General features: G+C 41.9%; 3 protein-coding genes and 2 long non-coding RNA genes across 8 annotated transcripts in view; 2 read left to right on the forward strand and 3 right to left on the reverse strand.

The window, feature by feature from the left end:
• The window catches only part of LOC148347630 (uncharacterized), a 58,249-nt gene that overhangs the window by 9,394 nt on the left and 21,047 nt on the right, over window positions 1–27,808 (forward strand). The window lies entirely within an intron of this gene.
• Window positions 258–2,098, reverse strand: LOC148347633 (uncharacterized). Of its 3 annotated transcripts, none has more exons than XM_088323878.1 (3): window positions 1,915–2,098; window positions 1,192–1,292; window positions 258–1,099 (listed from the first exon to the last, which is right to left on the reverse strand). In XM_088323878.1, exons 2-3 carry the CDS (start codon window positions 1,229–1,231, stop codon window positions 492–494), a joined length of 648 nt encoding a protein of 215 aa, XP_088180004.1. In that variant the 5' UTR covers window positions 1,232–1,292; window positions 1,915–2,098; the 3' UTR covers window positions 258–491. The 3 variants fall into 3 exon arrangements, with proteins under 3 accessions (XP_088180004.1, XP_088180002.1, XP_088180005.1); XM_088323876.1 differs by having other exon boundaries at window positions 1,192–1,236; window positions 1,915–2,093; XM_088323879.1 differs by lacking the exon at window positions 1,192–1,292 and having other exon boundaries at window positions 1,915–2,095.
• LOC148347634 (uncharacterized) lies at window positions 1,915–5,705 on the reverse strand. Its single transcript, XM_088323875.1, has 3 exons — window positions 5,520–5,705; window positions 5,225–5,269; window positions 1,915–5,109 (listed from the first exon to the last, which is right to left on the reverse strand). The coding sequence occupies exons 2-3, from the start codon at window positions 5,262–5,264 to the stop codon at window positions 3,080–3,082; spliced, it is 2,070 nt and encodes a 689-aa protein (XP_088180001.1). The 5' UTR covers window positions 5,265–5,269; window positions 5,520–5,705; the 3' UTR covers window positions 1,915–3,079.
• On the forward strand, window positions 5,877–8,201 carry LOC148347635 (uncharacterized). 2 transcript variants are annotated; one of them, XR_015847812.1, is made up of 4 exons: window positions 5,877–6,135; window positions 6,634–6,792; window positions 6,879–7,048; window positions 7,119–8,201. It is a non-coding gene; the product is annotated as an uncharacterized LOC148347635 (long non-coding RNA). The 2 variants fall into 2 exon arrangements; XR_015847813.1 differs by having other exon boundaries at window positions 7,124–8,201.
• On the reverse strand, window positions 14,992–17,063 carry nog2 (noggin 2). Its single transcript, XM_088323412.1, has one exon. The coding sequence runs from the start codon at window positions 16,379–16,381 to the stop codon at window positions 15,734–15,736; it is 648 nt and encodes a 215-aa protein (XP_088179538.1). The 5' UTR covers window positions 16,382–17,063; the 3' UTR covers window positions 14,992–15,733.

Here is a 27,808-nt window from a genome sequence, read left to right on the forward strand (position 1 = left end):
TTTCCCCCTCCGTGCTATCAAACTGAAAACTTACATCATTTTATTATACCATCATTCATTGCATAATCGTGTTCCTAGTCTCTCCCACTCTTTCAATGTTGTTAGACAAGCTCTTCAGAAGATTTCAACTTCATCATTGTTGTAGAAATGTTTTTTGTGTGTACATGTTTATTCACATGTTTGTTGGGAAATTAAAAATTTCCACCATCCAATTTTTTTTCCTTAATTAAATAACTGTTCAATTTGTTATCACTAAATATGTATGTCATTAGTGGGCTTTATTGCAAACGTTTTGCAGTTATCACTTTTCTTGTTATTGGACTAAACAATCACATTCCAGTATTAGTTTTTTGTCCGAAGCCAAAAATTGGCCTTTTATTACTTGAATGGTAAAAATACATGCATCATCAGACATCATTTGTTTGGTTGTGCTCCAAGTCAGTATAAGCGTCCCTCATCTTGTGACAAATTTCACAAGATTCTATTTCCCGTCAGTTCATCACACTACTGCAATTGGCTTCCTCGTAACTCTCTTTTAATCTTTCCACGGGGGCTGTGGTCAGTGGGTCATCCTCCATGTCTTGATCCCAGAAACCATGCCCCTCTTTAGACGGCTCGGCTAAGACTATGATACCCGAGCTGTGTGCTAAATGGCCGCTTAAGCTCATGAGGTACACATTGGCCTGCGTCTGTAGCACTAGAGGTGCTTCGCCATCGTTGACATCCGGCTCAGTGCTGCTATCCGAGCTGTTGCTATCAAACTCGTCCCACCATCGGAAGCTGTCAGAGTTTTCCTCCTCGTTATCGTCAAAGCTGTTGCTCCTCGAGGGTTCAAGCGCCACGTGGTCTTCCGCGCTCCGGCTGACCTCGATCTCTACTTCGGCCCCGACTGCTGCGTCCATCTGATTGTTGTTGTCGATAGTAATGTCAGTGTTCTCTTCGTTCTCGCTGATGCTCATGTCGACGTCGCTGGGCCATGGCGCCCCCTCATTGACAAAAATTATCTCCTGATTCACGATGAAATCTAGTACAACAATGTACTCCATGTTAGTGTCATCGTTGGGAGGTCGATTTCCTATTACCAGTGGGATATGGTAGCCTGGAATTGAAACATAGATATTGTTACTGCTAAAAGTGAAGACGTTTGGTGCGAATAAACAAATGATAAATTATAACCCAAAAAAAACTTACAACTGGGGCCATTGTGCCAGCCATCCCCTTGTCCTTCCATTTTATCTAAAGGGGACACAAAACTAATAAATCCCCTTCCTCATTGCTGAAATGGGTCCCCACTGTGCATTTGATGTAATGACAGGATTGCATTCATGTGTTAAATGTAATACAGTGATCCATTGTTTATCACAGGGGTTGGGCTCCAAAATTGGCTGGCAAAATGAGTATGTTTATTTTTGTACAATTATTATACAATCAAATACTCTACGATGCATTGAAATCAATGAACAAAATCTTTTTGCAGGCCCAAGCTTTCATTTAACAAATATAACGTATACTGTAAACGTTTATTTATGACCAAACCTTACTATCTTCGGAACCATCGAGCCGATCAGAATTTAGAGCACGATGCAAATCCGTAAAAGTAGCAAAACTGTAAATAATGGCGTAATAGAGGATTATTGTATTGAAGAATTCAGCAATGGGGTATCATAAATTCCCCAATAATTTAATATATATGGCCAGTAAGACTCCAGTAATAAGTGTATGTTTGATATGATACAAGCTCATTAAAAAAAAATTAATATTTTAATGTGCCCAAATCTATAGTCATAGAGAAAATAATCCAAATTAATTGGTATATGTTTTAAAGAGGCTAATTTTAGCTCCAACCCATGACAAAGAAACTACTCATTTATTTTTTCTTCTCAAACTCTCTAAAGTATTTATGTGTAGACCAACCTTTACTCCAGGGTCCTGCTTTGAAAAATTGTTGTTCATATGCAAAGACAACATTCAGGTTACTACACAAAAACAATTTGTAGTTAAAAGCCTGTGAATGTTTAAAACACAAATAAAAAAGGCTTCAAATGTCAGTACAATATGAAAATGAAAGACAGCTCCCAGTGTATGTTATGAAACAATGTTGTTTTAATACTGTGTCATCATCAAGTCATTTTTCTTTAGTTGTAAATGCTTTAAACAAAGCAATTTGTCATCAACAGATGACCATGTTTGCACATGAATGATGTCACGATTGAGCAAGGCTGGTTGACCAGGCGTCAGTAAGTCCGACCTGTCGTTTAAAGGTTTTTTAAATACTTGTAGGTCTAGAAATGTGTATTTTAATTACATGGGGCTTTCCTAGAGGAAGCTGACATGGTTTTCCCTCATCTTGCTGCTGCGGGTACTCCCAAAACCCCCAAACTTTGTGAAAGGCTTCCAATTTTTATTTTTTTAAAGAATTGTGCCATTTGGTCACTGAGTTTCTGTGGTTTGTATTCTTCCTTATGCTTTGTAGCACTTGTTTTAAATTGTACAACACAATACACCTACATCTTGTGATCGAATATTAAAGTTTGTCCCTTTTAAAAAGAAAATCATTTTTTGTTTTTGGTTTGATATTGTGAAACCCCAGTGTAATATTGGGATTCAATTCATCTTTTTTGTCTTTATACTTTGCTATAAACGTGTCAGTGCATAAAAAAAAAAGTAACAAAACAATGAAAAATGATTTAGATATAAATCATAAACTTTCACCAGCGCGTGATATTTTGTCAAAAGTTCTCTGGCGGTGGTACTCAAGAATTAGTGCATGCTCCAGACATGGATATTAATTTCCTCTTGAGTTTGCTGGGATAAAAATATCTTAATGTTGTAAACTCCAGTTTGTGTGATTGATGCAACGCCTCCAGCAGTTGTGCTTGACTGTCGATTGAGTGCCTAGATAAGCTGGCAAACTTGTTGAGCGCTGCACACCTGAGTTTCTGCCGGTTACCGATAGGCAGTGCACTTTGTTTGGTCTCGGCTCGTTTTTGTATCGCAGCATGCCAAATGCTCAGAGGAACTGTTAAATCCTTAAACCCACACAATCAATGGAATTCTCAATAATTTGTTATTGACATTATCAATGAGATTTCTTGCCGTCCCTCTTTTCTACGTCCCGATTGTCTCTCGACCTATTTGAGGACGATGATCTTGGCCCAATGTCCTGTTGGGCTTCAGTGTCTCTCGCTTCTTCTGTTTGATTGTCTCTTAACCTGTTTGAGGAAGATGATCCATCCCGGTTTTGTTGTGCATCACTGTCCCTCAATTCTTCCTCTCGATTGTCTCTAAACCAGTTTGAGGATAATAATCTGGGCCGATGGTCTTCTTGACCTTCGCTGTCCCACATTTCCTCCTCTCTATTGTTTGTCAACCAGTTTGTGGACTGTAATCTGGGCGGTGGATCTTCTAAAGTTTCACTTTGCTTTGTTTCTTCCTCTCGATTGTCTCTCAGCTGGTTTGAGGACGATGATCTGGCCTGTCGGTCTTCTCGAGCTTCACTGTTCCTAGTTTCTTCTCGAAGGCCTTTCAGACAGGTTGAGGACAGTGATCTGGGCGGTTGGTTTGCTAGAGTTTCGCTTTGCTTCATTTTTTCCTCTCGATTGCCTCTCAACTGGTTTGAGGAAAATGAAATTGAGTGTCGGTCTTCTCGAGCTTCGCTGTGCCTCGTTTCTTCTCGATAGTCTTCCGACCAGGTTGAGGACCTTGATCTGGGCGATCGGTCTTTTAGAGTTTCGATCTGCTTAGTTTCTTCTGCATGATTGTCTCTTGACTTGTTCGAGGAGGATGATCTGGGCCTTCCTTTTTCTTGGACCTCACTTTCCCTCATTTCGTCCTCTCGATTTGCCCTGGACATGTTAGAGGAAGATGATCCAGGCTGGGGCTCCTGTACAGTGGCATCATCTGAGTCACTATCAGAGCCGTTTTCACGTCTGAAACGTTTCTGGTTCCTCCCTGATTCAGAAGGATGTGCCCCCTCTCCTCGTGGCCTCTTTCTGGACAGTTCAGGCTGGAGGTCCTCGTCCGAATGGTAGGCAAAGTCCTCGTCTTCCGATTTTGAGAGAAAATTTTTCTTTCTAGTTTTCTTCCCTCTTTTTTCGTCTTGGCAATCCTCTTCGTCGCTTGGCTCCTGCTTGGGCACCCAACTTCGGTAATCGTCTTCTTCAGGTACGGTGTCAGATAAACTCTCCGAACTGGAGTCATCCCACCATTGGAATTGTTTGCCTGTGCTGATATCATCTTCGTCATCAGCGGTCCGCTCTCTTGACGGTCCAGGCAGAGGATCATCCAACTCTTCGTATATTAAGGAGTCAAAGTTTCTTCTCTCTTCATTGACAATGCTGCCAATAAGGCCTCGACCTTCAATTTTTCCAATGTCATTATCAATGTCTTCAAACCCTTCATCATTATTCCCCTGGCTGTCATTAAAATCTTCATTGTCCTCACCGCAGTAATCTTCATCTTCGATGTTATTGAGTTCTTCCAAAATTTCATCTTCATCATTATTTAGGTCCTCCTCAAAATTTTCCTCGTTGGGCACACCGTTGTGCTCTTCATTGTCGTCGTCAAATTCGTCATTGTTCACTATTCGCAGTTCCAGGAAAATGTCGTCAAACACGTCGCCGTGTTGCAGCGGCCTTACCCGGATCCTGAATAGGAGAAAGGCGACGTCCTCATTTAAGTGCATGTCGTTCATGTTGTTGTCATCTGCTTGGTATTCTGGGTGCGGACCGTGTTCATTTTCTTCAATCTCGCCGTCGTTGTCCTCCACGTCAGCATCGCCGTCACTTTCTTCTGAGCCATCCTCCTCTTCCTCGATGTTCTCGATGTCATTGTCGTCAATGTGTTCTTCTTCGTCAATGTCCTCCATGTTTTCTTCATACTCTTCCACAATGTCCCGCTCGTTGTCCCCTTCATTGTCCTCCACATTGTCCCCGATAATTTCGTCGTCCAAATTGTCTTCCGCGTTGCCATTGTCTTGCAAGTCGTTGTCGGGCGGCCTTATCATGGCGTGGATAGAGAAGATGATCTCCTGGTTTAAAATGAAGACTCTCAGCCCGAGGGTTTCCATATTCCGGGCTCCATTTCCAATCGGTAGAGGAATTCGGTAGCCTGGAACACAGTTGACATGAGTAGGATACATGATGCTATTATCAGCATAAAATCATACAAGGATAGATTTCACACAAACAGAGGTACTTCATTAAATCAAATTTCAAGTACTTACAATTTGGACCATTGTGCCGGCCGTCCCCTTGTCCTTCCATTTTGTCTAAAAGCACAACAAATAATGCAAGTAAATAAACCATATTTGAATGTATACTGTTTTAATACCTGGAAAATTTTGTATAAGCATGCACAATATCCTTTGCAAGAGACGAAACATTATGACACTTAGGCCCTGCCTCCCAGCATGGCATAAAATCCCAGACAATGACATCGTTCAGTGGTACATCATGACAAAGCATTTTCAGCTGGACAGTTGGATTGTTTTTTTAATGCCTTATTTTAGGTAATGTTACCTTAACTTTGGGGTAGCGGCGAGAGAAAAGAGTTCAAGAATTTATTTGCCGTCGGCGAGAACATAGAGGCTTATTTTGAAGATTTTAGTCCTTGTCATGCTGACGCAGATTAACCGAGTTGCACCCATAAAACCATGCGGTTGGTCCCCGCTTGGGCATTAACCCTAAGCATCGTTCGTTGCAGGTGATTGGGGGCGGGCAGAGCCCAGCAGTATGTGGCGATAACACTGCTGACTTTAGTGCTCTGTGACATCAGCTCACTTTGGTATCAAATTGCTCTGAACAAAACACTTCATGACATTACACATTTCTATGTTTCAGTGTGATGTCACATTGAAGAGTAGGCTTGATGCACTGCAGAATCCAGAGCACCTTAACACATTACAGTTTTTGTCCAGGATCTTTGGACAGTTGTACTTTTTTATTTTCATTTTAGCCCTGCCTGTTCCTATCCTAAGGTTGGAATTCATGTATGCATTAATTTCTGCGTCATTTAGTTTATTATTATTGTTTTAAAGAAACGCCAACTCTGTCTAGTTATTGCGGTTAACTGGTGGCAGCAAGAATTCCAGTGTTCAGAATCAAAAAAGTTTTTTTTTCTTCTTCTAAAAGAACGGTGAGTTTTCCAAACTTATGATTAATTTGGTTTGCCATTGACGCCCAAGTAGACTTTGGGAGGTCTCCATTGACTTGAAAAGCACTATATAAATGCAGACCATTTACCATTTACTGTACTTAAATGTTGACTGACTGGAAGCTTTGTTTGCCGCTGGATGGCAGTATTTGCTCAGTTTGCCATTTTGGCTCCTTTCATTAGAACCCATTCAAATTGACTGAACATGCGAACCGAGAGAAATGTAAATATGTGATTCATTAATGGAGACTTTATTTAGCAAAGACATAAGTTCATATGTGTGTGCGTGCGATAAGGCATATGATCGTGTTTTAATTAAGCCTCAATGAGTATAATTGTACACAACAATCTGATATAAAAAAATGTGTAACCTAGTACAGGGGTACAGGATTTGATAAAATATATAAAACGATTTAATACCAGAGCCTGTGTCCAATATGAATATAAATAAACCACTTACATTTCGTCTTCTTCCCGCAGTTACTTAATTGTGTTGAAGCTCATTTTGACCATCATTTGTGTCCTCATTAATGGAGTCATCAGGGCGGCGGCGCAGTGATTACCGGGTGCGCGGCACAGTTCTGAGGTCATGAGATCGAACCTTCCTGTTTGGAGTTTGCATATTCTCCCTGTGCTTGCGTAAGTTTCCTCCGGGCACTCTGGTTTCCTCCCACGTTCCAAAAACATGCATGTCAGGTTAATTAGCCGGTCCAAATTGTCCCTAGGTTTGAATGGGCGAGTGAGTTGACCGTCTGTGTGCCCTGCACCTGGCTGGCAACCAGTTCAGGGTGTCCCCTGCCCACTGTCCGAAGATAGCTGGGATGAGCTCCAACATCCCCGCAACTCTACTGAGGATAAGCGGTGCAGATAATGGATAATGTATCCAAAACAATGTGTGAGCAAAGTTCTTTTGTAAAAATGCCACAAAATACTGCAAACGACGATACCAATGTATTTACCTTTAGTGCAGAGGGAGCTGGGCAAGGAAGAGTGCTTCTGGCCATCCCTACCACTCACCAAACGAATTGCTCGAGGTGCTTTGCGAGAGCTTTTGGGTGTTTAACATTTGTTCTGTCAATTTGCATCAGAAAGTGTCTCAAAAACAAACATAGATTAATTAATGAACTTTCATATAAATTATTATTTAGTGATTTACAGCCAAAGTGGGGTCTATTTTTTTAATTATTATTGGTGTTACACCTTGAGAGTAAAATGTAGATGAAATTGTGTCCTATATATAATGGACCAAACACTACATCATTACGATCGTCTCGGCATTGCACGTGTGTCAATCGGCTTCGCATAAAAAATACAGTAAATTATTGCGCAAGTTCTATGTGATCTCTGAGCCCTATGGATTCATGACAATAGCCAGATGTGGCTGGTGGCCCATAGACTCCTGATCCCTGATCTAGAATTTGTAAGCAAATTCTTATTTTCTGAATCGACAACCTTGAAGATTTTTGACAGGTTCCTGTGTTGTCCGTGAGGTTTCAATTATCAAACAGTTCTTTGTTTCTTTATATCTATATCATGTATTTTTAGCAATACTGAATGGTAATCCCGATGTCCTAATTTCCTTTAATATGAATCGGTTGATTTAAGCAGGGGACTCGGGCCCAGCATCCCGTAATTAAACTGCTGCACAAAATCCATCCTCTGCACCGCTTATCCTTAGTAGGGTGGCGGGGAAGCTGGTGCCCGTCCCAGGTACCTTCGGGCTGTGAATAGGGGACATCGTAAACCGGTTGCCAGCTAGTTGAAGGGCACAGAGAGACAGCTCACTCGCTCATTCACACCTACGGACAATTTGGACCAGCCAATTAACCTGACAAGCATGTTTTTGGAATGTGGGGGGGGGGGACCAGACTCCCAGGAGGAAACTCACGCAAGCACAGGGAGCACATCCGCACAGGAAACCTGGTTGCTGGATTTGAACCCACGATCTACGAACTGTGCCACGGATGCATTAACTATTCAGTTGCTCTGCCCCCTTACACAAAACCACTCTTTCCATTTTTAAAAAATAAAAATACAGAATAAGTTGAGAGGCAAATCAGCTTTTTGGGGTTTACGTGTTATGTAAGCTCTGTTTGCATTTTTAAATGGATGAAACTATGGTTGGAAAAGGTGTCGTCGTTGGATTAATGTTGTACCTTTTTTCTATCCCCTTATACCCAGGCCTTAAAACTTCCAACTTGTCCCAAATACATCCCTTCCCTAATTGGCAGTTCTTCTTTCCAAGAGTGATTAGGTGTCGCAAGGAGTGCAAGGCGCCTTGTTTCAGTCCGTTTCCAATGCTGAAAGGGGCCAAAAGAGGTGCCCACTTCTCCTGGTGAAGTGAAGGGGCCACTGACACCAATAAATCCCCCCTATTCCGCTTCCTCTCCCGTGTATTGGGGTTATGTCAGGAATTTCCTGGGTCCCATTGTCCCCCCCTTGGGTGCTCTGCTTTTGGTAACCCGTCACTGAGCATTCTATGCTGCTTGCCGTGCCCGGCCCCCAACCCCCCTACCCTCTCTGCACACAAACACGTCCGTAACCCTGAGGCAGAGCCCCCCTCCAACATCCCTTGGCGTGAATGGAGCACCTCGGTTGAATACGACAGACAGCCAGGCGTCAGAACATCAGGTTCAGCGGCCCAAGTCATGCACTCAGTTATTTTCACTCGTTTTGTTCCTTTAGCCTCATTGTGCTCTGAGAGCCATTGAGTATTCAGTGCCTGCTATGCTGCTTCAATTAGCTGAATGAAGCAGTGACAATTTGCCGGTTAAAGGACGCAGTTATCCCTACAATGTCATGATTTACAGCGTTAATCAGAGTAGGTTCTGAACTGAAGCTTGGCATCCAAATTTGTGTCATTTAAACACAAATTTTAAAAATAGTTCAATGTAGCCCTCTACTGACCATGGCTGGTACAGTATATATAAAACTCCCATTGCTTTTATACAGACTTAGTTCTCTAAAGTGGCCAATTCCTCTGTAGCTGATCAATGACGAGAGTTCTTGTCACTCGGTCTCAAAGAGTTAAGAAATGAATGTTCGACCGTTGCTTTCTGTAAGTTATAAAAAGTAAGATCAGAGCATTTAATGATCGTCAATGAAACTTTGGCTCTGCTTAAATACTTGTGTTTCTGTGTTAAATATTCATATTAAAGTTAGTTAACAGCAATCGGAATACATATGTTTAAATCATAACATGAGCTATCAACTGCACACAAATATCCCACTTTTACACTGGTATACTGATTACATTGACATAATACTGAAATGAAGGCTTTCTTTGAATGGTTTTCTGGTCTTGCAGTCTAACCCGGTGGTTGGTGCCCCACATAATCGCCACCGTCAAGGACTGTCACGATGACAAATTTCAGGGTTCCTTATGTCACCTTTTAAAGGAATCATGTATCCATTCATGGTGGGCCTTGAGTGCACTTACGCTTATGCCCTCTGGCCTTTGCTGTATTTATGGAGCCACACGAGCCATTTTTCGCAATCACCGAGGCTCTAACCACCACATTCTGACATTCTCATCACTTGGCATCATTAGATTCGCCTTCAAATTGGGCATGTTAGATTTATTGTTCAGAAAAGCTGATGTGTGTGCTCTGTGAGTGTGTGTTCATGAGTAAGAACTCGCTACGTTGTACACATGTTACGAAGCAAGGCGCCATTGCGGCCTAAAAACTATTAGGCTCTGTAAATACACACTGCGGCGAAAGTAAACATTCTCAGCATGCCATCTAGACGCACAGAGGGGTACTCGGAGACAGCTACTGCACACACTGTGAGGGGGAAGAGTCTGTGTGCGTGTGCGCGTGCCATCACAAAGATGGATATTGCAAATATATGGTCCAATTACTGGAGAACTTCTAGCATGTGTATTGATGGAGGGACATTTAAGTAAGTAGAGTGGTCATTTCATGAACAGGAAGCAAATTAATATTATTTCATGTATTTTTGCGACTTTCGTGGTAGTTTTCGTGTCTGTGTGATGAAGTGTGTTTGTATGGTTCAGAATTTAATGATATATTCCATCCCAGAGTAATGAGTAATAATATCACACAAAAGTTCAGTACTTACTATGGACTTATGAGTCGTAGTGTTGTTTTTTTTTGTTTCTGGAGAAGTTTTTTTCCAGACTAAAACATGCCCAATGATGTCGCCCTTTGCTGGTGTTGCCATGGCAACAGAACTATATTTATTCAGCCGTATTCGTCCTATGCCACCCACGTCTCCATTCAAAGTATGGCCTCACACTTTGGAGCTCTTGCAGTAATGCCTAATCAGCGTTGAGACAAATTGCACCAAATTGGAAAATTTGCCTTTAGTGTTTAAAATTGGCAAGTTATCAATTAGGATAAGTATCGTCTGTGCTCCGGCCACGGAGCGCATTAGGCTGTATACAGAAGGCTGGGTTTTAGGGGCCTGGGGGTTTGTGTGATTTCACACGGATGCTCGAGGTTTTCCTATTTTCTAGGACTTAAATGGTGAAATTGAGAAAAGAGCCGTTTCAAATACAGTCCATATGCCAACCTAAACCCCACAAAAGATTACAAAAAAAATGTTTTGAGCGCATCTGAGAGACACACGTTCATGCACGCGGAACACTGGCAGCTTGACAAAGGCTGCAATGATGATTTCGGCAAGTAGAATGTTTAAAAAATTATGGGCACCACCTTTAAGTAAATGTTAATAAAGCACAATTGTTCATCCTACTTTCTATTAGTCTTGTTACAATTTTCGGCTTCTATCTTTTTATAGAAGATCCTTAAATTGGCTGTATTATGCCCTTGAGCCACCAAAGAATGTGTTGCACTCCCCAGTGAGCTGCCACACATTGCCACGTGTAATAAATGATCTCCTAAACGAAGTGCCAACCAGAGTCGGAGAAACCAAGACAGAGTGTTGAACGTGCTCGCGGCTCTTTGCGGCATCGCACGCATTTCCTGCCTACGCGCTTAATTGTCCTAAGCCCCGCTTGACGGTGATGAGCCGGGGTTGAGGGGTTCAATTTCCATCGCCTGTTTTTTCGACTGCCGTCACCTGTTGTGCTGCTGTGTTGATGTCATGGCACGCCATGAATCCCGTGCCTGCCGAGACTCGAATCAGGGTCAAGTCGTGGACCTGATGGATGCATTGAGATCATGCTGGGCTCCTGATCCGGGATCAGTATCAAAGCGCTGACAAAGGCACAAAGAGGAGCTTTTGGAACGCTTACAAAAGACCTTGCGAACATAAAATTGATCGACTTTTAGCCTTGCTGACCAATCGTTGATTTTTGGTACTTTGGTAAAGGGGAAATGTCTAGCACTGCTTTCAATGGGAAGCCAACTCAAAATTTGTTTTCCTTCTGAATAATTGCGCATTTACGGAACGTGAAGAAAGCGGCAAATTCTTATTTTTTCTTCATTGCAAAAACCTTTTTTGGTTAGCTTCCCCTTTTGACAAAACACTTGCACGTTTAACATTGTGAAGTCAGTACACCCTCTTATCAACTACTAGCGGTTTAGTAAAATTTGAAAATGGTTCTGTTTAGTGTCTTGAACTCCTCACATCGGTGCACTCCCTAGATTTTTTTTCTCAGATTGACTATACTTGTTTATTGGCTCCCGCAAGTGCTCACTAATATTTGACACAGATACAGCGGATGATACCGAACATTCCGTCAGTCAGACCACTAATTCATGTGGTAAATTTGTGCATGTTTGTGTGTGATCCACCCACCAACCCCCCTTTCAGTGTTCCATCTAATACCCTGTCATCATCAATAACCTCAACTCTGCTGACTCACTGGCTTTTACCACCATGGGGTTTGGGCCTTGGTTACAGCCATGCAGCGTTGTCTCTGCATCACTGTGTGTATTGTTTGCATGCATTTTTTATCAAGGGCTTAAGAACAACAGTCCCAGAATGATTACAAGCATTTTCTCTTGAGAAGTCACCACTTAAGCTTTGATAATTGAAGAGTTAATTATCCTAACTATTCAAAAGAACGTTTGACTTTTTGGAGCAACAATTTAGACTTTACTCTAAAATGTTAAGACATTTCAGATAGTTCAGTGAAAACTAGGGAGCACTATTCAAAAGGAGTGCAAACTGTACAAGTGAGAAAGAGAAACCAGGCTAGTTGGGACCGTAAACACCTGGAAATATGGATGTCATGTGGGTATCACATCATATAATGGATGCCTAGTTACATGTTCTAAGACCAAACATCTGAGGTCATTTATTCGACCACAGTTTTAAGTCAACTTACCTGCAACACATTTGAGGCATCTGTGTAAAACAATCACCTGTAGATTTATTCACCTGGATCATTTTAGATTTTGTTTTTTGGATGCAAACACATTTATAATGGGCAATGGAAATTCCAACTCAATTTTATATTATCGATATGAATAGGGAGTTTTTTTTATTAAATAACTCATGTTTTTATATTAACATGCGGCATCAGTCTGGGTTGTTATCCAACAGTGCATTTTTGGGAGAAACCAACTCAAAGGTTGGGTGACACTGACCCACGTTAATTGTTTGATCCATTGTTGACCAAGATTTTGGGCCAACTCTTTGAAGTGACAAAAGTGGGGGTGTTTTTGGTTTTTCTTTGTTTTTCTTTGTGCTTAATTTATAGTGACTGTATTTTTTCCGCCACCGTCAGTATATTTTTTGCATGTATGCCCAACGTGACCTTTACCCCAATGATTGTTCGTATAGGACCCAACTTTTAACTGGCCTCCATTCCACTTTCATCACGCTCCCACAGAGAAGTCGGCCGTGTTCATCGCGAGGAGTTCCTTGTAACGCATTTGCTTCGATATTTGCCAATGAGCATTTAAGCTTCGGTGAATGGTGTGAAGTAGTAAATTAGGCCATGTTGGCAGGTTTCCAGCAAGTGAAGACAGGAGCCTCTTAACAGTGGCTTATTTGAGGATTGGATACGTCCTCTGCTGTGACAAATAAGCCGGACAGTCCCCATTTACTCATGGAGCTTTTTATTTTTTATTCTTGTTCTTTGCATTCTCTTTAAATTAGTGGGAACCGCTCATTGCTGGATTTGAGAACAAAAGCAACAGGTTTTTATTTTATTTCATACTAATCAACCAAGATTTTTCATGATTTTGACTGATCTTGGTCTAGGACACTTTTTTTAAATGGCAAAATCTATATCTTCTTATGCAATTTTTTGGGGCATTAAAAAGTGGTAGATTTTATTTTGCACTATTTTTACACTTAAAAACACTGTCCGTCTCCAGATATTGGAAATAAAACAAACACAAAGTCAAGCAATATGTACTTGTTTAAAACCTGAAGTAGCAAACCTTTACCAAATATAATTAAGATGAAACCTAATAAAATTACTGAAACAGTTTATTCACGCAAAAAGACTTAGTCTGACTTCAAAATAAAGCAGTCATGACTAAAATACTGTTTTTCAATCTTTTTTTTATTTTATTCAATTTAAAAAAGCGGTGGGTTTTATTTAAAAAGTGTTAGGTGTTTTTAAAGGGTGAAAAGCAGTTGTCTAATGCTTAAACTGTCATGTTGGCAGGTATGATTTATCATGCAGATTTGCAGTCTTCAGTAAAGTAATAATGCAACTAATACTAATTGGGTCACGAAGAATTCAACGTTGGTCAAAAGTGTCTATCTATTACAGGTACTCTGGTTAATTGGCCGTTTTTGCTTAAAAGACAGAAATTTGGGTGACATCAGTCCATCTTTGAACCAATTTTGGTTATTTTCGACACAATTGTTTTCAAGTCCTTGAAATCGTTTGAGCAGATTGATACCAAAATCAAATTAAATACTGTAAATGGCAAAGATGTCAACGCTGAATGATGATATGATTGCATCACATTAAGTGGTGCCGGTGTAGGTTTTCATGTTGCAAACCATAACAGATCGAGTCTCATTAATGACACTAGTTTCTTAGCCACATGGCTGCAGTTCCCTCTGGGATCGCTTGAGACCCCCAACTCTCCGGGATGACGGCGGCACACGCAAGCCAAGGGGTCTTCTTGCGCAGCTCGGTGGCTGGAGCCATGCTGAGCGGCGTATTGCCTTTCACACGCTTCTAAAATACTCTCCGGGCAGAGGCTGAAAGGGTTACTGTTTCCCAAAGTGCTTCATTCTGCACAGTCGAGAGGGGGCGGCTGAGTGGCGCCGTCGAGTCACAGACGCACTTTCGAAAAAAAAAAAAAACTCGAGGCATCATCAAGAAAGAAGCTGACAGTAAGGAAAGCAGCCCCCCACCCTGCATTTTTTTTAAGCTGGCACGCTGCCGCTCTGCTTCCCAGCCTCCCTTGCTTAGCAAATCCTTCAATGACTCCTGTCACAATGACTGGGCGGCAAGTGTCAAAACGAGCCCGCAAATGTGCCTCCTGTGCATGCGGGGCTGGTCTGAGTCACGCATGCACAATTTGTGAGTCGTTAGTCTTTATCTCTTTTTGAGATTTTGCAGTCGGGAATGAAGATATTAAGCAATGATTCACGGGTTTTGTTTTTTATTTTTTCCCTCGTCCTTTACCACCACCCTCCTCCTTTCAGCGAGGGGTGGTCAGACTAGAATAGGCGCCGGTCTCCAAATACCTCAGTGGAACTTGTGTGCGGCGTCCAGAGTCTGCAGACAGACAGCGCTTGAAACGTCTGCATCATATTTGAGCCATTATGTTAACACCTCAGCAGCGAGGAAAGGGTGGGGGGTGTTGGGGTTGAATGTGGGCCCTTTTCACGGCTAAACTCTTTCTACTCCTCCCACCGGTTAAAACCACGCGTGCCAGTTCCACCATAAACTTTACTGTGCACGCAAAAATACGCAATATCTTACACGCATGATGAAAACATGGACTTTATTGCTAGAAAGGTGATCATGACATGTACACTTGGATGCTTTTTTCAGTTGTTTATTTGTTGTGTATTTTTTTTCTCGTTTGTTGGCTTGATAATTCAAGTAGACATCTCCCATAGTTTATTTTCTGGTATATTCTGCTTTTCTCTGTCCTTATGTTCTATACTCACAATCGTTAAAATAATAAATAAAACGTACAGATGTATTTCTACAATTCTATGATTCCCAAAAGGAGAAAAAAAGCTGAGTTCACGCCTTTATATATAATCTTTAACCTCAACTTCTGTTTTTTGTGTTTTATACAACTTAATTAATATTGATATTATTATTATACAAAAAGAAAAAAATCTAGGCAGCATTGCAGTGAAATAAGTCATACAAACAAACATACAAAGAAAAGAGTTCACCTCTTGGAGAGGTGTAGCATAATATGCGTCATCATTGTCTCTCAAAAAGCTCTTCCATATGAAGTGCTGCTGTCCCTGCCCCCTTCAACCCGAAACGTCTCTCAGGGGTGTCGATAAAATAATGGTCCTGGTTCGATTAGAAAAAAATAGCTGCGTCCCTCTTAAATATGTACATGGTTGGTATTTTCACTTTTTGTTTTTAAATTGCTATATAAAAAAATAGATTTGCTATGGTGCCCACCTCCTGCAAGAGAGTTAACAGTGCAATAGAAACCAGTCCACTCCACACATAAGCATCCAGCTCCTCGGAACATGGCAGGGATCAGCACGAGCACTTGCACTCTGAGATGATCGGGTACTGCACCTGTATCCACGTGCAGTATTTCTGTCTTAAAAAACCTTGGCAGTACCACCGCAGGAAAACTTTGTTGATGGACTTGACGGGCTTGCAAGACATGCCCTCGGGGAAGGAGCAGGAGCGCTCTGAGAAGCAGTTGCCCTCCTTGATGTAGCGGGGCCAGAACCTCACCCCCAAATCCTTCCAGGTGTAGACCACGGGGCAGTGCGTGTAGGTCCACAGCCACTGCAGGAATTTCCTGCGCGCCTTCTTCCCCACCTTGACGCGCTTCCCGTAAGGGGTCTCGCTCAGCTCCAGCTTCTTGATCTCGCTGGGCATGGGTCCATGCAGCTTGAAGTCCGCTGCCGAGTGATTGCCCGACGGCGGCGGCGGAGCCGCGGGTGCACCGACGGACATGAAGTTGGGGTCAAAGTGGCTGCCAAGCTTTTTTCGCAGAGTCCGCTCGGACAGGTCCTGCTCTCGCGGGTCGTAATCCGGGTCGGGGTCCTCCTTGAGGTCGGGCACGGGCAGGTGGTCGCTGGGAGACGGACGCAGGCGGAGGTAGTGTTGGCACACTCCAACGTGGATGCACAGCAGCATGTAGAGAAGCAGCGGAGGATGAGAGACGCCCATCTTTTCTTCTTTTTAGGATTTCTTTTTAAACAAATGTGCCAATTGACACTTTTACTTCGTGGATTGGACAAGTCCACTCGCGGGGCGATGCTATACCGGTGGTGGCACACAGCGCGCCACCCAAACGGGTTGAAAGGACCCGAATGTCTTTGGATTCACTTTGGGCTCCTTTCGGTTGCCATGGTTACCACAGGGACGACTCTGAAGTCGCAGCGGAACGAGTCAGGAGATGACGGCGCTCCGTGGTGCGTCTTTACGCACAAGGCGCGCGCCCTTGCGGGACTACCATCCGTTCACTTTCTTTACAGCAAAAAAAAAGTTTTATAGTATCCCAACAGATGACTTTCTCACGTCTCCAGAGAAAGCTCAAAATATTCTTATTATTCCACGTAATAATAAAAAGCGGCGAGGGTTTCCTCAATATGTCGGAAGTTCTCTCTCGTGCATGGCGAAAGTCCCAAAATGTGCCCCCAAAACACAAATCCTGGATGCCACAAGCTCCCCAACTTGAGTGGCTCCTCGCCGGAGGAGCGAGTGCGTGAGTATCCTAGAGGGAGAGAGAGCCACGGAAAGGGAAAGAAGGGGTGGGGGAAACGCGAGAGATATCTCAAGGGACAGAGCGAGAGAGAGGGAGAGAGAGAGTTGGCGCCCTTCTCAGAACCGAAGCACACCGCGTACGTGGGTGAGAGTGTCTGTAAGCGAGTGGGCGCTCGCTCCCAAGTTAAATATCCCCCTCCGATGTTGCAAAGTGTCAGAGGGGCCTGCCCACCCCGGGCCACTCTCACTGATTGACAGTGCCACTCCCCCCTCGACGCTCCAACCCCTCCCTGTACACTCGAAACGTGGAAAATGCCAGGCACAATCATAGACCCTGACGGGTCTAACAAACACACGCTCCCCATCCGCCTGCGAGGGTTTGGGCTTCGGCTCAGACCATCTTGATTCATCGCGAGTCCCCGAGATGCGCTAATAGTTTCAATACGCTGTCAATGCGGCGGTCGAACTCGGGATGGATGGATGGGAAACGTTTAGACGGAGCGGAGAAGGTGCGGGGGGAGAAAGAGGGCATCACATTCCACCTTTGTTCATCAGGATTTAGGTCTACACAGGAATTGGCCCTGTTGAACTCCGGGGTCACAAAATAGGCGCGTAATTAAGGCTATAAATGGCCAGGGATGACTGAACGGAACTTTTCCCAAGCTAAGCACTCATTATGGACCCTGCCGATGCGTTTAGCACAAGAGATTTTTTTTAAATGCAGCTATACTCCTTTAAGTTTTGTATTTTTTTCATTTGGTTTATTTCGTATATTTATATATTTTTATTCTTTTCTGTTCCAATTAGTGAATTTCCTTTGGTTCGGTCGCTAGAGGGCGCACATCCAGCGATGTCTGAATGTTGTCCGATGCCCTGGAGTGCTAGTGAGTTCCACATACTTAGGCAGCAAATCATTGGAATTACACTGTCAATTTAATCCTTTTTTGTTGTTGTTGTGGAATGCAGTAAAATACACTTTTCAGAAATATTTGCATCTTAGAAAATGTTGATTACACAAACTTTTTCTAGTAAAGGTAGACTATAAATGTCTTTTATAAAGTTGAGTTGAGCCTTTTTTGGGGTATGGGTGCAAAAATATATGTTAAATATTTGATTCATTTACTAATTGCTTTGCTATAGTCTACACATCAGATGAATGAAAACTGCCTAGATTTCAATTTACAAGTTCTAGAACATCATTATTTAATTACAGTGCTTTGGCACTTATAATAAAAAATCAGAATAAATGGTAATCATTATTTTCCAGAAAAGTCAAAATCCGTCATGAGAAGCTAAAATAATTACAAATCATTATATTTTAATGAGACTTCCAGCATGGTCAATAATTTGTTGCACTCACAAACGTGGGCTGACTAATATTTTGGTAAACTGAAGTTTATCAATATTTTAACAGGAATATTTATTTTTTCTTAATTGATTGCATTGTCGACTCATCGATTAACTGTAGCGTCCACTCGGCAAGTTGCGCAGAGGAAATTAAACCTGTGTGTGTGTGTGTGTGTCTTGGTGCCCTTACGGTCATTGATTAGGGTTCCAGGAAAGACGGCTCAGTGGGCGACGGGGACAGTCGGACTGAGCCAGTTACTGTAGAACGGTCAGCGTCCATTGTCTTCCTTCCATGGGCCTTTGGATGTCCACAGAGCAAGCTAGAATTGCCCCGTGGGGGCCAGCAGCACTCCCCCTTCTTGAGTATAGCAAAGTTTGCAGTTGTTGGTATTTTCCTTGTTTTAATTGACAATCCAAAATCTTAGAAATAAATGGGATGTTGTAACAAATAGGGCATTCAGGTGTGGAAACTTCTAAAATGCGCTGTAATTGCTGTGCACTATTCAGTGCCAGTGACAGCTACAGAAGTCATGTTTATTTGTATAGTCCTTAATCACAAAAAGCCTCAAACGGCTGTCTTTTTAACCAATTGAGCTGTAAATGATTTTTAACAATTGGGCAATTTGAACCTATTTGGTGTTTTTGCACAAAATATCCTTAACATTTATTTTATTATCCTCAAATGTAAATGTACCACGTAACCTCCCAATAAACAAAACAGTGGTTTGGTTATTCCTCTAACCAATAATGGTTGTTTTTTCACACTTCCACTGACTGACTAGTGTGGCAACCTTACTGAGGAACATTAATTGTTTTGACTAATACTGTATTGGGAATATTAGTACATTTTCTCAACCATATATCGATAAAACATTTCTTGTTAGTCTTAATTTAGTATAACATTTGTCATTTGATGGATTAAAGTCTTGACCCTTGTTAAATCTTCAACCAGGCACACTGCTTACAAAGAACCCAACATTTTTTTCTACATCCTTTAGAATTTGCTGGGTTAGGTCATCCACCCAAATTAGGGTCCTTTTAATTGAACCGTGCTTGAATTGTCGTTTGTTGACCCAACTGTTGGGACATTTCATGGATTGTGTTTTGTGTGCGCAAACTTTGAAAATTCCCATTCATTAAATCCAGGAAAATACAGTACTGTCCAAACCAATTTTATAACCCATGGAAAATGGAAAGACAGTTTGGGGATACTGGGGGTGACAGGCAGGAGGAGAATCGAGGGAGGGGGGTGTCTAGTGTTGGTGCCGAATGGCAGTTTACTGTGGAATGGCTAATTAAATAAGACCATAAAAGAAGCCCGGCTCGCTTTAACGAAGCCCGGCAACCTCCGACGAGCGGGGCCGCCCTGCCGGACGGCAGAGGCGGGGGTGCCGGACCGGTGGGATTTGCCCGAAAATTGGGCTTGTATAACAAGGGGACTTAGCTCTTTGGTTTTGCGGTGATTGTTCACGCTCCCTTAGGTCTCAATAGGGCGCATGGTGAGGGTGCGTTGGAGGGGAAGGGGGTGTGCAGCCCTTAGGCACAGATAGGACCCCCTTCTCCCCTTTGGCTGTGAATGCTATACACACATAACACATATACAAACACACACTAACTAAAACCCCTATGGCTCTGTACAAAGGGCCCTACCCAAGTTCCAGGCAGGGGCTTATCCAGCACGGGGGCACAGCAAGGGGCAGACCTGGCCAGACTGGCTGGCTATGCCCACTGGGGATTGGTAGAATGGCACATAGGGGAGGCAGGGAGACTGACATCTTGAAGAATGCATCACATAAAAACATCTTTGAAGAAATGCCAGGCTAGACGATAAGACATTTGACTGTGCTAAGTGAAAAATAATTTAATAAGCCATTAAATCACCTTGTGTCAGGACTATTCCTCCTCATTAGTCCTGTGCTCTGCTGCTAAATATTTAGGTGGATTCGAATTCATAAACACGACCAAGTTTAGACATTTTCGCATTGGAGAAACAAGCGCAACTTTAACACTCCTTTTACCTGTCTGTAATATTGCATTTTCCTAATCTTAAGCCGTCTCGCTGTTATCCAGTTCTTATTCTCTCTCTCCCCCCATTTTTGTCTCAAGGCTTTAACCCAAAGCAGATGGCTCGGGAAGCGTGTCAAAAATCTGTCTCCCGTTAGTTACTTTTGAAGCCATTTCTGCATTTTCTTTTACCACCCCCACCCCCAAAAAAGATTTTCAAAAGTTATTTATTTTTCGCAAAATAGCCAGTAAACATCATCAAAGTGTATTTCAGTTTTATGATGACAGGGAGCGATTGAAACACTCATCCAACTCTTCGAGAGACCTCCGCCAGCCTGATGCAATCATCTCCAAAAGCGTGGCACAGTTTGTTTAGTTTCCATGCTGTTGTGATGGAGAAAACGTTGAATTGTGATTCCCAATAATCACATCTTAGACGCCTCGTCGGCTAGCGCACTCCGATGTTTTTTTGTTTTTTTTAATGTTTCAATTCTTGCTTTAGATTTCACGCACAATCAATCACATGGGAGATCGGGGGAATGAAAACACAGCCATCGACCAGATTGCTCCCCCTACGATTTTTGACCACAGAGTGTTTCGTTGATTTCAAAGAGAAGAACATGCCCTTTTTTGATGCTACCTGAAGGTTATTATCAAGACCTTCAACGAGCAAAATAAGTCTATGGTTGAGGGTAATCACACTCACAAACATAATGGAATTCACCATATTTGAACATATAGTGTTTATACCTGACAGTGATGATTTGGCTCCCCTGCACTTCTTTTTGCACCACTTCTCGGTTTTATGTTCAGCAATATTGTTGTGGATTTTGACAAAGAGGGCTTGTGGCATTATCACTTGGGTTAAAGTAATGTTTAGGAAAGAGTTTACCAACGTAGTGTCCGTAGACCTCTAAGAACAACTGAGTAGCCCGCCGATCGGTTCTGGAGATGGCTCACTAGTGATGGGTCATGGTCATTTTGTAGGAATATCTACTGGTTACTGCATGACAAATCATTGACATGATCAGTTTTTCGGAAATTCTTTTTAAAAGTATCCAATAATTTATATGTGGCAATCACTTAATGCCCTTATACAATTAAAATGCTTTAGCGATTGACTGAGTCTATTTCAACCCTACTTCTTATAACAACAACATAATGATGACAAAGTAATAACTTGTTTTTGTTTTTTTAAACTGGTACTCCTTTGCAAAATTCAGTAATAAAGAAGCAGCTTTCGGGTTCAACAAGGGTAATGACCCCTAGTTTAGGCAATTTTAGGAGAAGCAAACTGTCCAGTACCCAAAGATTTTCCAGTTCAGGATAAGAATGTCAACTCAAATGTTAGTTTTTAATTTATTCAGCCGTAGCAATCCATCAAAATCTGTCTCCCGTTAGTTACTTTTGAAGCCATTTCTGCATTTTCTTTTACCACCCCCACCCCCAAAAAAGATTTTCAAAAGTTATTTATTATTCGCAAGGTTCTTTTGAGAGCTTGTAATTCAAGCAAATTACTATTGGCGCTTTGTGAGGAGTCTGCTCCTTTTCCTTGAAGAATTTTCTTCAGTAACGATGCCCAGCGACGACAAACCGGTGTGACTTCACGGCATCCCATTACTCACATCTCACAAAACCAAAATAAGAAACAAAACAAAGCAAAGCATGTCGCTTTAAAGAACCAAAGATGGTTAGCTTCCTCCTTCCCCATCCTTTTACCCATCAGACCACCCCCGACCTCCCCGCCCTGGAGCGGGGAGTGATGAGGGTGGAATTAAATTGATCACCGCCTTCCGGAAAACAACAGGAAAAAATAGTGCATTCCGAAACGCCAGGAGGGCGTTCCCGCTGGTCTTCCCTATGGCAGGATGACATCATTGGCCCAGTGCCCGATTCCCAGCCGCTTACAATAGAGTCACTGTTGCAGTCTCCACGGTGGCATAACAGCCGAGGAAGGAGAAGAGCGGGTGAGACGGAGAGATAAAAAGCAAAAAGAAAAGTGTGTGTGTAGGGGGGGTGGTCAATGGGGGTGCTCAAACATCTTGAAACAACAACTTCATTTTAATCAGAACTTCATGCAGATACCGACGGTTCTTTAAATGGTTGCCATGTCTCATGGCTTGATGTCAGAATTTATTAGCAATGGTACTAGGGTTGGGCAAAAAAAGGCAGTCTTGACAATTACAATTTTAACCAATATCAAACAATAAACCATACCTGCTAAACATTTATTATAAGAAAATGTAATTAAATACAAATAAATGATTTTATTACATTTAACAGAAATTTGACAGTCAGAGCACATGCAACTGTTGACGGCCTTATCACAACGGTTTACAATGAAAATAAATAGGAAAACGTTACCGTAAATGGAAGCGGTTACCACCCAGAAAATGCACTGAGGGCCTTTAACAGTTGATTACCGTGAAGCTTGGTGTACGACATGGGCACGTGAGGTAAACCCCGACCCCAAGCGCTGGCGTTCCGAGCCATGTCCCAACGCCAGCCGCTGACCGCAACAGATGTGCCTTTGCCCGGTGTGTGCGTTCTGTTGAGTCTGGAGCCAAGACTCTTTACAGACTGGCACAGGCTAACCAAAACAAAGCATGGGGAAAGTCGGCGACGGCATCTTTGCGAGTCTGCGGCGTAGCGTGGCCTGAGGCGTTTCTGTTTCAGGCGTTGCACCACATTAAACACAGTTGCCCTGCATGTCATGCTTTAAATTTGATTCATAGTGGATTGCTCCTGCAGAGTAACAAAAAAATAGGAGCAATTAGCCTTCAAATAGAGCAATATTGATTTATTTGTGCTTTATTGAAAATCACAGCTGAGGCCTTCACAGAGCCAATGTCCTTGTTTTCTGTGTCCTTTCCCATAACACGGCTAATTCATCATACAGAGCATGCTGATGAGCAGATCCCTATCCCTAACCTCTGTTGGAAAAGCGAAACATGACCATGTGTTTGGCATTCTATTTTTGACAAAAATAATACCTGCATCTGACAACATCCATTAAGTGGAACACAACATTTTGATTAGTGTATCTATTAGTGTATTATTTTATTGATTAACCGAATAAATCAGAATATAAAACTGTAGCTCAAATTGCACGTATAGGAAACATAAATTCATCCTGATTTAGGTACTTGTTTGTATGGCCATTCTGTGTCAGAAATTCAGCATAAATGTTTATTATTTTTGAAAAAAAGAAAAACGTTGGTTAGGTCACATCAATCTGCAAAATAATAAGTTTTAATTAGATCACATAATGATTAATATATTTTGTGCCAAGTCTGATCTTGTTGTAAACAATGTTTACTGTATTTTTTTAAAGACTATGGACAATTCAAATTTTAACTTTCCACCTCCACCGAGAATACAGATTTCTATCCATGATCTGGTCTCCGATTATTGTCCCTCTGCTAGTTAAGCACACACGAGGCTGAGATGGCAACGGTGTGCCGTGGTGCCAGTAGAGCTGCTAACCTTTTGACAAATGTCTCGCCGTCTTGTGAGCGCGCATCGTGGGCCCGGGGGATGAGAGGGGGGCCGTGCCCTTGTGAACTGGACAGGACCGGGCCACAGCCCCGACAACAGGCCGAGTGTGCGCCGATAGATAGTTTGTCTAAGGGATGTAGCAGATGTTGACTCATACCGGTTTGCTAATCGGGGGGCTGCAAGCCCCCAGGAGCCATGAGCAAACGCCAGCGTCTGCCTTTTCGTTCCCTGGCTAGTAGAAGGGAAGAGAAGGGGGGCTTCATTTATCGTCCTTCCTTAAATTGGGTCCAATTGATCGAATCTGACCTAGTCTATCTTCCGTTAGCCACCTAAGTGGAAAACTTTATCGAGCGGGACACAAAAGAGACCTATGCTACGGGGCGAGTGGGTGGTTAGGGGGGCAGACACCAGTCGGCGTTCTGCATCCACGGGGGCAGCAGACAGAGGCCGTTAAACGCATTCGCACACCAATAACTTTGGCAAGCGGCGGACAGAAAGGGAGACTGAGAGTCGAGGCGCCGATCAACAAGGAGCTATTGATAGCAGAGATCTGCGTCGGTGTCAGTCTGGAGGCAAACAGAATCACAATTGTGGTTTGTGCCAATAACCCTGTTGACCTTATTTAACCTTGGATTTGGCCAGTCGAGAGCGCGGGGAACAAGCCTGTCCATTCACAAAAGAAACGCCGCAAAATCCATGTTGCCTGCAATGAATATGACTATTGACAAAGCGGCAAGCTGTTAACCTGGTTCATCAATACTTTCAATCTTAAATAAAAGGAAGATTTACTTCATTGTTTCAAAATCCAAAGATTTGGAGGATTTATAATTCAAACGACATAGTTACCAAACGGTTTAACACCTTTAAACACTTCTTTTCTCCCCTTAAAAACACCTACCAATTTTTTTTTTCAATCCACCCCTTTTTTATATTTAAATAACAATACATCTTGACTTGAGACTAGTATTTTTGTTTATGGCATTATTTTGAAGCACGAATAAGTAGAATAAACTAGTCCAAAGGTCGCATTAGATTTCAATTTATTATAATTTTTTTTTTTCTAAGGGCCGTCCAGTCTTTTGTAACAAAACCAAAAAGCCTGTACAAACACAAGAACCATAATGGGTGTATAATTAACAAACAAACAAACAAACAAAAAAAGCTTGACAGAAACTAAACCAAACCTGATCTTGATTGACATTTTAGCCCCGACTGGCCGAAATTGGGATCTGGTCAAAATTGTTTTGGGGTATTAGATCTTACTTCTCAATGAAAGTGGACTGCATACAAAACCTTTCCAGCTTGCTCGCTTCAGAGTTGTCCTACATTTCGCTATTAAATCAACACAACCGTATTATTTCCTTGTTTGACAAAGAGGGCTGGTGGCATTATCACTTGGGTTGATTACTGCCACTAACACTTTTTTAAACTGGTGATGTTGCGCAGTGTCCGCTTACGCCAATTCTGCTCTCTCCAAGACTAACTGTTTGGGCCAGAGCCTGCAAATCTCATCCTGAAGGCATCCTGGTAGATTTCTGATCCTAGCAAGTGATGTGGAAATATGATTGGTTAAATGCCTAGATATGAAATCAGACATCGGTACAACGAGGGTAAATGTAAGGAAACTGAGAATTTGGAGTTATTCAATGAATATTGATAGACAAAATATAGTTAACACATGATACAGACAGGTGGCACGGCGGCTAGGTGGTGAGCACGCTCCCTACGGTGCGGAGGTTCAGGGTTCAGCCTAGATGGTAAGGCGCCCGCTTTGAGACTGGGAGGTTCGGGTTCGCGCCCCGGCCGAGTCATTCCTAAGACTTAAAAAGTGGTCGGCGGCGCCCTCTGTTGGCTGCGGCTGCATCGGCTCGCTACAACGGGTCAGGTGCAATCGACATTTCGTTCTGTGTACATTGTTACACAGAATGACAATACAAGGAAATTATTATTATTATTATTATTAAATCGCATATTGCATATTCTCTCTGTGCCTGCGTGGGTCTCCTCCTGGCACTCCGGTTTCCTCCCGCATCACAAAAATATGCATGGCAGGTTAATTTGCCAGTCCAAAATTGTCTCTACGTGTGAATGAGCAAGTGAGTTGTCTGTTTCTGTGTGCCCTGCGACTGGCTGGCAACCAGTTCAGGGTGTCCCCTACCTGAAGATTGCTGGGATGGGCTCTTGCACCCCCGCACCCCTTGTGAAGATAAGCGGTGCAGAAAAACGATGGATGGATGAATCAGATATTTCCTGGGTCAGCAGATAAGGCCTTAAAGGCCCTCAAGGCCACAGATTAATTGTTTCCTCTTCTGTCGAAATATAAATATCGACAAGAAATGGCAAAGTCATGCTAGCTAGCCGCAGTACATGGGTTAGCTTAGTATCTAGCTTACTCTTGTCTTATCCAAAACATCATTTTTGGTGGGGATCTTTTTTTCACAATATATTGCACATAGTAGTAAGTCATTACATCCAAATCACATTTAACATTTTTTGGACAAAACGACCTTATATAACATTCATTCTGCTGAGAAAACGTAAAAATCAGAGTTTGTTGTTGTTGCGATGTGGCGATCCGATGTAGGGCGTCTGAGAAACTAAGCGGTTGGACGTGCTAAAGCACGGTCTATCTTGACCGCAGACTTGCGATGAAATATTTGCCTTTTATATTAATCAAAACCGCAATCATTCCTTAACCTTTGCCAAGGTTTTCCTTTATTGACTTTAAGCACACCCTCACTTGTGGTTTAGTTTGACTTCCCTGAAATGTGCTTTTCAGATTAAAAAAAAAATAAAAAAATTCACGCCTCTCTCACTCCAAAAACACAACACTGATTTATGTATATGCAAATGCGCATTTGACTTTGCACAGTATTTTAATGAGGCGGCAGTATGCCTCATTTTAATTTAATTTTAATCATATATTAACTGTGTATTCAAGGCAAGTATCTTTTTAATACATATTAACTGTTCTAGCTCTTATTTCAATTATGAAGGATATGTCATATATTTTGAAAAGAACAAGAATTATCTTCCTAAAATGTTATATATAATCAGTCTTTTCTTAAATAACTCAACTTTAAATATTCTTAGGAATTTTTATTATTTTCAAATACTTTTTTTTTTTTAATTAGTTTAAATAATAAAAAGCAACCCAAATATAATGCCTTAGCCCAAACCCGACCCGTGATAATAATGCAAGAATATCAGCTTTTGAAACCCACTGCAAATATTTTGGCAAGTGATTTTTTTTTTTTTTAATTTTGTATTTTTTGACTTATTTGTCTGTTGAGGATTTTTATACTCATGTTTCTAGTAGTAATACTTAAAAAAATATTTTCTCTTGAAACAACTTCACTTATTTAAGATTCATTTTTTTCTAGAAATGCAGGGTACACATACAAAATAGAAACTCACACACACATTATTACAGTAAAACGATAAACATCATACTTCAACGTCAGATAATTTTGCAATTTTTTTTATACTTAAAAGTGGGGTGCAGTAGTTTTAAAGTAGAACGTGTTCTCTATTAAGTATGTCCTAACAACGGCCAGTTGAGTTCGAAGAGCCTTTATATACAAATATTTACAAACGGTTCCGAATGATTGTCCCTAAGTAAAATTTGTTCGTAAGTTACTTCAGTGCTATACTTTGTATGTTTAAGGCTTGTTTAAGTAACCTCTATTGTTTTGTACTAAAAATAAACATTTCATAAATTTATATGCTCAATTAAGATAAAGTTAAGTTTAACTTACTTTTGGAAGATGAGATTCAACATTTAGACAACTTTCCTCCTCCGTGGTAAAAAGTGGCTGGAGAAAAAGCGATCCAACCATTTTCTCAACCGCATCAAGCTTTCTCATTCCACTTTCATTCAAAAATAAACTGCTCGCCTCTTCTTTACACCAACCATATTGAATGGATGCACGAGATATTAAACAATAAAAATGTCAAAGTCCTTAGCGTGCTGAAGATACGGGATAGAATGTTTACGCACGAACTAGGAAGAGCATGCGGATTTCTTCTTCGGGGTGGATT

Source organism: Urocampus carinirostris, chromosome 19 (genome assembly GCF_059441175.1).
Source record: "Urocampus carinirostris isolate Australia breed hairy pipefish chromosome 19, RoL_Ucar_1.0, whole genome shotgun sequence".
NCBI lineage: Eukaryota > Metazoa > Chordata > Actinopteri > Syngnathiformes > Syngnathidae > Urocampus > Urocampus carinirostris.